Raw genomic sequence first — 13,733 nt, 5'->3', positions numbered from 1 at the left:
ACTGAGAGAAGTGGCCTTCCTTGCATGTTGAAAGAACTGTGCTTGATCTGGTGCAGAATGACCTATTACACTTCAGTATACTACAAACAGACGCCAGACAAAATAAGAGCAGGAGTAGGCCGTTCAACCCTTTGAGATTGCTCCAACATTCATCGTGGCAGATCATCAAACTCAATAACCTGTTCCTGTTTTCTCCCCAGCCACCTTGATCCCTCTAGCCCTAACAGCTATATCTAACTCCTCTTAAACATTCAATGTTTTGGTCTCAACTACTTTCTGTGGAATTCTCTGGGTGAGGAAATTATTCCTTATCACTGTCCTAGATGGCCTACCTTTATCCTTCGACTGGACAGTCATCAGAAACATCTTCCTGTGTTAATCCTGTTCAAACCTGTGAGAATTTTATAGGTTTCTGTGGGATTCCCCCCTCATTCTTCTAAACTCCAGTGACTAAAGTCCTAACCGATCCAGTCTCTCTCCAAATGTCAGTTCTGCCATCCCAGGAATCAGTCTGATGAGGATTGGGTTTGTCAGCTTTGAAAATCCCATCCTTGTTTTCCTTGGTCCATCAACAAGCTCCAACTGAGCTTACTGGGCTGTTCGTGGGAGGCACGTGAATTTCCCGTTTAGCCTACTGGCCCTTTGAAATCTTAAACAGTCCACGGGCATTGGGTATATGAGATGACTTCTGGGATCACTAACTTGACATTCTACCCATGCTGGTTCTATTTGAAAATCAGACCATTGTGTTTGATTTTCGACACATTTTAGCAAGGACATGAAGGCTTTGGAAAGGGTACAGAAGAGATTAATTTGAATGGTTTCAGTGAAGTGTTGGATAGGGTTGGGGGAGTTGAGGATGGGTGGGGGCGGTGTCGGATTGGGATGGGGGGACGGGCGGGCGGATGTTGTCGGACGGGGTTGGGGTAGGGGTGGGGGGCAGTGTTGGACTGGGTTGGTGGGCGGGTGGGGGGGCGGTGTTGGGCGGGGTTGGTGGGTGGGCGGGGGGTGTTGGACTGGGATGGGGGGCAGTGTTGGACTGGGTTGGTGGGCGAGTGGGGAGGGCGGTGTTGGATGGGGGCGGAGGGGTGTTGGATGGGATTGGTGAGCAGGGGCTTGCGCGCAGTGAGCTGCTGCCTAGTCTCTCGAATCGGGAGAAGACTTAAAAAAAATCTCTGAGCCCTAGTGGAAAGGCAGTTAATTGATTAACTGAATAATTGATTATCTGAACGAAATAGTGCCCACCAATTTCGTTCGGATAATTGAGGTTCCTCTGTATAAGATTTCCAGATACCTGTGTCTCATCACTTTGTAATGGAGCACATTAAGCAATGGACCATAATGAAATCTTTGCAACAAGCAATAATTTAATTTTAGTCTTGAGTTTCCACATTTTACTGCTGAATATTTTTCAGACCTCATTGCTGAGTGATAATTTTTATCCTTCATTGTTGCAGTTTATTAGTTTTAAATTTGATTTCTATATACAACAATTATATTTGGTGTTCAATGGAGCTAGGGCAAATTCCTTATCATTGATGAAATTGTCTGCTATATTTCTTATGTGACATGAGTGACTGCCCCGCAAAAAATATTTGTTAGCTGTAAAGAATGTTAAGATTTCTTGAGTTTGCAAAGGCAGTATAGAAATACAAGTTTATTTCTCTGCAGTCAGGAGGAGATGGTGAATATGGTGGTAATGCCACCAAACTAATAATCCAGTGTGTCGGACTAATGTTCGAGGAACAAGGGTTTGAATTCCACCATGAAAGATTTTACCTAAAATGTGGAGATTAAAAGCCAGCCTAATGATGACTGTAACTAATCATTATCAATTGTTTTAAAAATTGTGACTCTAGACCTCTAGGTGGCTCATTGGCCTTATTGATAGACTATTAATGTGGAAACTCAGGCAATGTTCTGGGAATCTGAGTTTGAATGCTTGCCTGCTTACCAACGCCATCACCACCCATTGTCCCCTGCTCCAAATGATAAATGATGGAATTTGAATTCAATTTTGAAAATCAGAAATTAAGAGTCCTATGATGACCACAAAACCTGTGTCAATTGTTGGAAAATTGTTGGAAAGGGCGCATTCTGCTTATTTTGTAAAACTTCTGTGGCCACCACATCCTTGAAATGAAATAAAATATTCTTGGCTTCTGTGTCTTTCCAGATTACTCCCTTCCAACTCTAATTATCTCCCAAATCTATGCCCATGTTTTCTGCTTGAATCTCTTTAATTAAGTTTCCATCTCTGCCACTGTGACAATAATTAAAGTTACAAATTACATTGTTTTTGACAGTGACTATGGTGCATTACTCTCCCAATCATCTTTTGGTGTAGTTAAGCATACATTACTTCTCAACCTCTCTTCACTGGGATTTCCTTTACTGGTTCTACGGGACAGGGACGGGGAAGAGGGGGCTCTCTCTCTCCCAGAGCACTGCTGCCTCACAGCGCCAGGGACTCTGGTTCTATTCCAGCCTCGGGCGACAGTCTGCGTGGAGTTTGCACATTCTCCCCATGTCTGCGCGGGTTTCCTTCGAGTGCGCTGGTTTTCTCCCATAATCCAAAGATGTGCAGGTCTGGTGAATTGGCCATGCTAGAATTGCCCATTGGGTAGATAAGTTGCATTAGTCAAGGGTAAATGTAGTGTAATAGGGTAGGGGAATGGGTCTGGATGGGTTACTCTTTAGAGGGTCAGTGTGCACTTATTGGGCCACTTCCTGATGACGTACTGTTAATTCTACAGTTCTGAAGACACCCTCCTGTTCATCATCTACTTGTTGTCCCAAAGTCATATCTTACATAAGAATGCTGATAACCCCTAACTTTACCTCTCTACCACCTAACTTGATCTGCCTTCATCAGATTGCTTGTCCAATATCTAATGCAGTTTCTTCCAACTAAGTGTTAGAAAGATTGGAGTCATCATCTGTTTAGCCGGCCAGGAACCCTCGCCATCATCTTTCTCCATACCACTGCCTCAGGTGACTAGACTGTTAGCAGCTTGGGCATTCCATTTTTCATGGAGATAAGCTTCTGACCACATATTCATTTCACCACAGAGTCTCTTACATCAGACTTTGTAATATTATTCTGTACCCTAATCCATGTAACTGCTGAAACCTTCACTCACAAATGTCACCTCCAGTCTTGAATATTCTAATGTTGGCCATAATTATTCCTGTATTATCCTCAAGTAATTCTGTCTCAGGCTTGCAATATAATTCAAAACTTATCACTCCTGAAATATGTACTATTTACCAAGATGGGGGGGGGGGGAGCAAGAATGATCGAGCCAGCTGAAGAGGCTGAATGACAATCCATTTAGCTTTCAAGATTGCCAATGTAAGATTATTCAACAAATGTTGACACTGATTTCACCACAAAGTTGTCTAATACCTATTAGTGACAACACTTCTGATGATTAAGATTGTAACTATATCCTGCAATTCAAAATGAGTAATGTTGTGGTTTTAATGCTTTCATTAACTAACCACAGTCTGTCAATAACTGAAATCATCTTTCTTCTTGAAATACGTGATGCGCAGTTTCATTGCTTCAGATTTCTTTGAAACTGTATTAGCTACCTTTACAAGTTCGACTTCATCAGATGGCATACAAAATAGTTGTCCATGGAAATTAACTCAACATTTGAAAATCCTTCCAAAGTCTTCTTGGTAAATGAGCAATATATAGTACTGTTAATTATAATAAAATTGTACACACTTGTCTTTTGTGGGAATGTACACAAAGTGATGTTGATACATTTTATGCAGTTGAATATAATGTAAATAACTTAATCAAGTGATGGAGGCTAGTACAATTGAAATATTTAAAAGGCATTTGGATGAGTATATGAATAGGAAGGTTTAGAGGGATATGGGCCGGGTGCTGGCAGGTGGGACTAGATTGGGTTGCGATATCTGGTCGGCATGGACGAGTTGGACCGAAGGGTCTGTTTCTATGCTGTACATCTCTATGATTCTATGACTCTCAGTCAATATATTGGAAGGGTCTCTCTTTATGTTATTTCTCCTTCCGCTACTGGAGATTCTTTCATGATGTATACCTTTCTCCAAATAGCATACAACATTCAGCCTGTGCTGATCCAAGCCTTTGTGGGACACTTCAATTTTATTTTATAGGTGAACTATTTTGACTTTTAAAATACAACCACCCATCAAGGCGGGAACCTTAGCTTTTTCCATTCTATCATCTTTGGACTAATTAACGTATCTTTGTGCACCACTCCTAACAACAGAAAGCACAGCATAAAATAAGGATTTGGATTTTCTGTGCTGCACTTTTTAGTTTAATTTTTAATGTTTTAAAACAAAATCTAGTCATTTTGTAGCATATTACCTCTTTCATTACAATATATGTTTGAATATCTGACAGTGTGGTGCTATAATCCCAGCTGATGATAATACTGGAAATGTCAGATCTCCGAGTGAAAGCTATATTTTTGCAGTTGGATTACCATGGTGATTGGTTATTAAGTATATTCACATCAAGTTGCCAATGTTCTTTTAGCAAATTACACAACAGAGAACATAACAAAAGCTGTACATATTCACAGGGAAGCGATAGCATAGTGTAATACTAACCAAGAACACCAGGCTATAATGTTCTCAGGAACATAGGTTTGAATCCTACTAGGGCAGATTGTGAAACTTAAATTCAATAAAAATATGGAATAAAAAGCTAGTCTTATGGCAATCATATAACCACAGCCTGTTATTATTTTAAATATAATGATCATGTTCACGAATGTTCTTTTAGTGAAGGAAATTTGCCCACATGTGACTCAAGACTCTCAGCATGTGGTTGATTGAGAAATAAATGCTGCCATAGACTGTGATGCCCACATCCCATGAACAAGTTTACAAAGTCACCATGTAGGAATATCTTCACGTATGCAGCAAAAATAAAAATTCAACACTTTTCTGGTAATATCTTTTGCAGTGAGGCATTACTGCTATCTTAACTCTTTAATTTCTTTTTGAAATGACTGAAGTAGCTTAAGACTTCTTTTCAGCTCTAACAGCCTGGTTACTATTTTCCAGTTTTGACAGTCTGGACATTTCTACCAACTCTCTCAGTCTAGGGTTCTGTTAAAATTACCAGAAAAAGCTGCCCATCTGCCAACATGACCTTTCTTCTGAACTAAATGTACAGTGGCACCAGACCATCTGTTTCTGTTTCAGAAAGCTCAGCTTCATAAAAATTCAGCAGTGAACTCCCATGTTGCTGATTGATTCATTTAACTTAAGTCAGACGCTTTATTGGAAAAACTATTTTTCGACCACTGCCCAAAATGACTTTCTGAACATTGTTTTAAAAACGTCACTTTCACAGAATTGAAAATGCATCTATTTTTCCTCCACTTTTGGTTCCAAGATCCCACATAACAACAGCTAAAAGCCTGCAATACAGTTGTAGTAATTACAACTAAAAATTTCATTCGTACATCAATGTTATTATTGGTTTATAGTGGCATATTCACAATGCTACCAGTGATTCTAGCTTTGATTCTCTTTTTAAAATTGTGTAGATTGGATGAGCAATCAAGTATAGAGTGCAAAATATTGTAAAAATTGCAATGAGTAAAGAAAGTGGTAAGCTAAATCAAGAAATAGAGAGAAAATATGGGTTGGGTGAGGGGAAGTGAGGCAAGGGCGAGGGCTGGAGGAATATTTTATATTTTGCTTTTTTATTTTAATTTTTGACTCAATTGCTAGAGCTTTGCAGGCTTTCTGCCCAATTCTATTTGAGAGTTGGCAGCATCTTCAGCCTTTGGTGGGTCACCCATCCTAATTCCCAATGCAGCCTCCCCCCCCCGACCCGAAAATGGGGAATGCAGGTCACTATCTTTGAGGAGCAGCGAATTCTTCCAGTTCTACGCATTCAACATGAGAACAAATCTCTGGGCCTAGGCCCATATAATGTGCATGTGAAGAATGACTAATGAGTTGGACTGTTCTTCTGCTTGGAATAGTGGCAATTTGAACCCTGCAACCATTTATTGGAAACTTGCCTCTTACAATTGACAGTGGTGAACAGAATTGTGCCGTGAATCACCTGAATAATGATTCCGTCATTTGTATTTATGCTAATATATATTAAAGTTTGGACCTAGGATAGGTCCCTTAACTAGTGTTATGACACGGAGGTCAAACCCCTCTGCTAATTAAAACTAAAACACCCAGAAAAGCTCACCTTGAGTGAAAGAAAACCCCTGATTTCCACTGTTTAAAGAAAAAAATAACAATTTATTTTCCTAACTCTAACAATGAATACTAAGCAAAGCTATTAACAAATCCAAATCTCCTTTTTTCTTAACTAATTACCACCTGACCCCAACTTTATAAAATGCTGCTCCAATAACAATGATTAAACATTAAATCAACTTAATTTCTTAAAATCCATGCAGTCTCTTATGCTGTCTTCCTTCCGGTCTTGCATTCTGTCTTAAAGTGACCATACACTCTTTCGACTTTGTAATTCAAGCAAAGATGCTGAGGTTTTATATTCTGAACAGTAATTATTGTATTATTAACTGTGAACTGTTTACATAAGGTACTGTACTTGAAATGTGTCTGTCTCCATTGAAGGCTAGGCAAGACGTCCTTACCTTGTGATCTCTTATATTATCTCAGTGGGTCACTCACATTTTATCTCTCCAAACCTTACACTATAACATATTGTCATCATTTGTTTCTTATTGCAGTGCCACCTGAAACCAAGCCATTACACCACTGGAATTATTTTTGAGTATTCAGTAATCTGCATTTTTCAAAGAAATATTCAACTGCTTAAACTCCCCTGGAAATAAATTAAATGTTCCGGTTGGTGTATATGTAATATAGAGCTGAGAAACAGCCATATAATGTGATACAGATGTTATAAACTGTCCCCTCTAAGACAACTCAATAATTGGTTAATGTTCTGCTTTACAGGTTGAGAAGATAATAATGACCACATGGAAGAAATTATGTAACCTATGGAGCAAGTTAAATTCCAGGTCGCTGAAGACATTATGTATCCACATGTTATGAAACCACTTGCAAGAAAGCACGATCAATTAAAAAGTGCCTTATTATCCTAAAAAGACAGATCCTGGAGACCAGTATCCAGGCATTACAGTTTGACATTTTATTTTACTGAAAGAACCTGTCCATTGGTTGCCCTGAGCACCTCATTTTCTAATTCATGAGCCAGAGGAATGCAGGTGCTCAGCTTTCAGAAAGGCTTCTCATAGCTGCACACAAAGGCCAGACAGAGAATGTGGTGCAGCTCATCAACAAGGGGGCCAAAATAGCTGTCACTAAGGTAACCACATCAAGTTGTTTTAGGTTATATGTTTTTTTAAATTTTAATACTGCAAACCTAATTACCTATTTCCACACATCTTGAAATGGCATTTGAACTGACCTCTCATACATTTTATTCTCAAGTTTGAGCAGACTCCCATCTCATGAGTTAAAAATCACACAACACCAGGTTATAGTCCAACAGGTTTAATTGGAAGCACACTAGCTTTCGGAGCGACACTCCTTCATCAGGTTGCTCCGAAAGCTAGTGTGCTTCCAATTAAACCTGTTGGACTATAACCTGGTGTTGTGTGATTTTTAACTTTGAACACACCAGTCCAACACCGGCATCTCCAAACCCATCTCATGAGTATCTTAGATTTCAGTCATGATTAGGAGATGCTGGAGTTGGACTGGGGTGTGCAAAGTTAAAAATCACACACCACCAAGTTATAGTCCAACAGGTTTATTTGGAAGCACTAGCTTTCGGAGTGCTGCTCCTTCATCAGGTGGTTGTGGAGTATAAAATCGTAAGACACAGAATTTATAGCAAAAGTTTACAGTGTAATGTAATTGAAATTATATATTGAAAAAGACCTGGATTGTTTGCTAAGTCTCTCATCTTTTTGAACGAACATGTTGGTTTCAGTTCTTTCATATGGAAATCGTAGAACTTTTTTAAGTTACATTCTCAAATGAACTTTATCTGTTGGCCCAGATAATGCATTTAAGGTATGAGGTGCCCTGTAAGTGCAGTGCAACACTGAAATCTATGATCTGACCATTGTAAGAAGTGTTATATCTGTGCATTGTCTCAGGGCATCTTTGCTTATATATGGAATTACATCACCACCAAAACTCACTTATCAGCTATGGATGATGTCAAATTGAATTTCAATAGGATGAGGGAGGAGTTGGCTAAAGTAGACTGGAAGCAAAGACTTTATGTTGGGATAATTGATGAACAGTGGAAATCTTTCAAAGCATTTTTTAAAGTGCTCAACCAATATATACCAGTGAAAAGAAAGGACTGTAGGAAAAGGGGTAATCTCCCATAGGTGTCTAAGGAAATAAGGGAGGCTATCAAATTAAAAGAGAAGGCATACAAAGAGGCAAAGACCAGCGGGAAACTAGAAGATTGGGAAAATGTTAAAAGACAACAGAAAGCCACAAAAAAAGCTATAAAGAAAAGTAATATTGATTATGAGAGTAACCTAGCTCAGAATATAAAGACATATAGCAAAAGTTTCTTTAAATATATAAAACGAGAAAGAGTGGCTAAGGTAAACATTGGTCCTTTCCAGGATGCGAAGGGGGATTTAGTAATGGGATATGAGGAAATGACCAAGGCATTGAACAGGTATTTTGTGTCAGTCTTCACAGTGGAATGCGAGGTGCTGCATTTTGGGAAAGCAAATCTTAGCAGGACTTATACACTAGGTCCTAGGGGTGTTGCTGAACAAAGAGTGCAAGTTCATAGCTCCTTGAAAGTGGAGTCACAGGTAGACAGGATAGTGAAGAAGGTGTTTGATATGCTTTCTTTTATTGGTCAGATTATGGAATACAGGAGTTGGGAGGTCATGTTGCGGCTGTACAGGACATTGGTAAGGCCACTTTTGGAATATTGCGTGCAAGTCTGGTCTCCTTCCTATCAGAAGGATGTTGTGATACTTGAAAGGGTTCAGAAAAGACTTACAAGGATGTTGCAAGGGTTGAATAGGGAGAGGTTGAATAGGCTAGGGCTGTTTTCCATGGAGGTTGAGGAGTGACCTTATTGAGGTCTATAAAATCATGAGGGGCATGGATATGATAAATAGACAAAGTATCGTCCCTGGGGTGGGGGAGTCAAAAACTAGAGGGCATAGGTATAGGGTAAGACAGGAAAGATATAAAAGCGTCCTAAGGGGCAACACTTTTAAGCAGAGGGTGGTGCATGTGTGGAATGAGCTGCCAGAGGAAGTGGTGGAGATTGGTATGATCGCAACATTTAAAAGGCATCGGGATGGGTATATGAATAGGAAGGGTTTGGAGGGATATGGGCCGGGTGCTGGTAGGTGGGACTCGATTAGGTTGGGATATCTGGTTGGCATGGACAAGTAGGACCGAAGGGTCTGTTACTGTGCTGTTCATCTCTATGACTCTGTGACTCTATGGAGGACACCTAAAACATGCCAGTAATTGGCAAGGAGATGAAGGTAGGTGAGGACTTGGAAACAATCATTATCATGAAAGAGATAGTGTTAGGCAAGCTAATGGAGCTAAAGGTAGACCAGTCTCCTGGCTCTGACTGAATGTATCCCTGGGTACTAAAAGAGATGGCGGGAGAAATAGCAAATTGACTTGTGGTAATTTTACAAAATCTGCTGGACTGTAGGGCAGTTCCAGTAGATTGGAAAACAGCAAATGTGACACCACTGTTTAAACAAGGAGGTAGATAAAAGATGGGGAATAATTGACTGGTTTGCTTAGTTTCTGTAGTGGGGAAAATGCTTGATTCTATTATCAAGGAAAAAATAGCAAGACATCTAGATAGAAATTGTCCAATTGGACAGATGCAGCATGCGCTCATGAAAGGCAGGTAATGCTTAACTAATCGACTGGAATTCTATGAAGACATTATGAGCACAACAGGGACCTAGTAGATTTCCAAAAGGTATTCGACAAGGTGCCGCACAAAAGGCTGCTGTCTAAGATAAAGATGCATGGCATTACAGGTGATATATTAGCATGGATAGAGGATTAGTCGACTAAGAGGAAGCAATGAGTTGGGGTAAATGAGTGCTTTTCTGGTTGGCAATCAGTGACTAGTGCTGTGCCTCAGGGATCAGTGTTGGGACCGCAATTATTCACAATGAACATAGATGATTTGGAGTTGGAGACCACATGTAGTGTATCAAAGTTTGCAGGTGACACTAAGATAAGCAGTAGAGGAAAGGACTGTGCAGAGGACTGTGAAACTTTGAAAGCAATATTGATAGTTTAAGTGAGTGGGTAATGGAGTACAATGTTAATAAGTCATCCATTTTGGTAGGAATTACAATAAATAGGACTATTACTTGAATGATTTAAAAAGTTGCAGCATGCTGCTGTGCAGAGGGACCTGGGTGTCCTTATGCATGAATCACAGAAGGTTATCTGTAGATGCAACAGGTAATTAAGAAAGCCAGTGGAGGTTTGTCCTTCATTGCTAAAGGGATTGAGTTTAAAAGCAGGGAGATTATGTTGCAGCTGTACAGAGTGCTTGTGAGGTCACACCTGAAGTACTGTGTGCAGTTTTGGTCTCCTTACTTGAGCAAAGATATACTGGCGCTAGAGGGGATGCAGAGGAGGTTCACTAGGTTGATTCCGAAATGGAGAGGGTTGGCTAATGAGGAGAGACTGAGTAGACTGAGTAGGATTATATTCATTGGAATTTAGAAGAATAAGAGGGGATGTTACAGAAACATAAAATTATGAAGGGAATGGATAAGATAGAAGTAGGGAGGATGTTTCCACCAGCAGATGAAACTAGGACAAGAGGGCATAGTCTCAAAATTAGGGGGAGCAGATTTAGGACTGAATTGAGAAGGAACTTCTTCACCCAGAGCGTTGTGAATCTGTGGAATTCCCTGCCCAGTGAAGTAGTTGAGGCTTCGTCATTGAATGTTTTTAAAGCTGAAATAGATGATTTTTTGAACAGTAAAGGAATTAAGAGATATGGTGAGAGGGAAGAAAGTGGAGGTGAGGCCACAAAAAGATCAGCCATGATTTTATTGAATGGTGGAGCAGGCTTGAAGGGCCAGATGGCCTACTCCTGCTCCTATTTTTTATGTTCTTATGTCCTTATGTTCAAATCCTAATCAGAAGAAAAATTGTAATGTCTGTCTTCCTATTATGCATTTGCATGTATTTAATGTCATTTCTAACAACCACCATGCGGCAAGTATTAACTACACCTTTATGAAAAGAAGGGGAACAGGCTTGCATTTACATGGCACAATTTATTGCCAAAGCGACTCTCACCCAAAAAATTGCTAATGATGTGTGGTCACTGCTGTGATTGTAGGTAAGCTGACCGGCAATTTGCACATAACAAGACACCATAGTAGTAAATGTCAGAAAATCAGTTTATTGAGCATTTTGTGGATTGAGGGATAAATGTTAGACAGGAGTACAAGCAGAATTCTATTTTTAAATATTGTTATGGGGTCCTTTAGATTCCTCCAAATAGGCAAATAAGGCCTCAGTTTAATGTTTTATTTTGATAGAATTGAAAAGTTTGCACTGTCCATTAGAACCACACGGTGCTGTGTAGCAGCCATCAGGATGATGCAAACTTGACTTTCCTAAAACAGTGCCTCATGTTGTGCCACATCACATCTCGCCATAAGACCATGGGAAACAGGAATAGAAGTGGGCTGCTGGCTTCTCGAGCTTGCTCTGCCATTCATTAGTATCATGGTTGATCTGGCAACATTCCTCATGCTCACTTTCCTGCCTTTTCCCCAAATCTCTCAACATTCCTGCTGATCAATAATCTATCTGTCTATCTCAGCCTTAAATACACACAATGACTCAGCCCTCACTATTCTCTGTGGCAAAGAGTTCCATAGAGACTCAACCCTCTGAGAGAAGAAATTCCTCCACATTTAAGTTTTAAATTGGCACCCCTTTATTCTGAGACTATGCCTTCTTGCCCTAGACTGTCCCATGAAGGGAAGCATCTTCTCAGCATTTGTCCTGTCAAGCCCCTTAAGAATCCTACATGTTTCAATGGGATCACCTCTCGTGCTTCCAAATTCCAGGGAGTAGAGTCCCAACAAGTTTAGTCTTTGCTTATAAGACAATCCCTTCATACTGGGGATCATCTTAGTGAACCTTCTTGAAGTCTTCAATGAAATGAAGTTTTTTCTTAAAGGGTATCAAAACTGCTCTCACAACTCCAGATATGATCTCACCAGCACTTTGCACATTTGCAATAAGACTTCCTTAATCTTATACTCCAACCCCTTTGAAATAAGGAACAACATTCCATCAGCCTTCCTGGTTAGCTCGCGTACCTGTGTGTTAGCTTTCTGTGTTTGGTGCACAAGTACCCCCAAGCCTTTGTGTTCAGCTTTCTGCAGATTGGCTGTTCTTCATTTGTCAATCCAGACGATAAATTGGACCCATGAAAGTTTATTCTAAACCTGTGATCTGGCACGTACTAATGTACAGTTGGATCAGGGATCTAAGTTGACAGCTTTCATGTTCCTCAAGCTGGAACACTGAAGCTAGTATGTCATATCTAATGCCCCACTGCTCTCAACAGAGCTCACACTATCGTAAATCTGGTCTAGTGGACTCAGTACCATATTGTTAACAAATTGTGCAGAATTGACCTTTTTATTTAATATCACATATGGGAACCAGTTAAGGACAGTCAGCTGCATATGATTTGGAATTCTATTCAGGCATAGGGAGTGAGGGGCTGACAAAAATAACACTTCAAACTAAAAGATGCTATTGATGATATGGCAAATAACTTATTGAATTGCAAGTTTACAATAAAACTTGAATGCTTTCACAAAATCACCTTGGTTTTGAGGATGATTCAGCTGCTACGGAGATGATAAAAACAAGGACTGTGTACAAATTGGCAGCTACTTTCAGTAATGGTGATTGTCATAAAAAATGCCCTCTACTTCATTACTGACCTTCAGGGAAGGAGATTGGCCATACTTACCTGGTCTGGCCTACATATCACTCTAGACCCACAGCAATATGGTTGACTCTTAAGTGCCTTTGAAAATGGCCTAGTAAATCACACAGTCAAAGGGCAGATAGGAATGGATAATATATGTTGGTCTTGTCAACGATGTGGCCACATCCCATGAAAGACTAAAGAAATAAATTGGCGCATTCCCCACATTATAACAGTGATTACACTTCAAAAGTACTTAATTAGCTCTAAAGTACTTTGATGGTTGTGAAAAATACTACAAAATGCAAATTTTGGTTTGAGGTGTGGGCAAATTAAAACACCTTCTTAAATGCTAATTGCCTGTCACATTCTTACAAACTTCTTTGCCATAGTTAAATGTTGGACACTCATTAAATATTGATGCTGTGGGTATGTCAGTGTTGCACTGGGGTGGTCAAAGTTAAAAATCGTACAACACCAAGTTATAGAGCAACAGGTTTATTTGGAAGGACAAGCTCAGGTAGGTAGCTAGCTGCCTGATGAAGGAGCTGGACTCCGAAATCTTGTACTTTTAAAGAAACCTGTTGGACTATAACCTGGTGTTGTGTGATTTTTAATTAAATATTGATGAATGTCTCTTTTGATCAAAACAACTATGTAAGATGTTGCGTAACTATTATCATGTCTTTATACTCTACCTGTTGTTTCTATATGACTGTAAGTGTCACCTTTACAAAGCAAAGCATCA

At 39.8% G+C, this 13,733-nt stretch overlaps 1 protein-coding gene across 14 annotated transcripts in view; it reads left to right on the top strand.

Annotated features, from left to right (window-relative positions):
• Positions 1-13,733, top strand: part of ankrd6b (ankyrin repeat domain 6b) — a 245,297-nt gene that overhangs the window by 148,895 nt on the left and 82,669 nt on the right. For all 14 annotated transcript variants that reach the window (XM_087982260.1, XM_087982253.1, XM_087982262.1 and 11 more), the window contains one exon: positions 6,970-7,342. In XM_087982260.1, coding sequence (XP_087838386.1) covers positions 7,223-7,342 — 120 coding nt within the window. In that variant the 5' untranslated portion in view covers positions 6,970-7,222. The remainder of the gene's footprint in view (positions 1-6,969; positions 7,343-13,733) is intronic.

The sequence above is a fragment of the Chiloscyllium plagiosum genome, unplaced genomic scaffold (assembly GCF_037043375.1).
Source record: "Chiloscyllium plagiosum isolate Xiang-an unplaced genomic scaffold, Cpla_swu_hap1 HiC_scaffold_3, whole genome shotgun sequence".
Classification (NCBI taxonomy): domain Eukaryota; kingdom Metazoa; phylum Chordata; class Chondrichthyes; order Orectolobiformes; family Hemiscylliidae; genus Chiloscyllium; species Chiloscyllium plagiosum.
The sequence above is the reverse complement of the archived record's forward strand: the minus strand, read 5'-3'. Positions and strand labels throughout refer to the sequence as shown.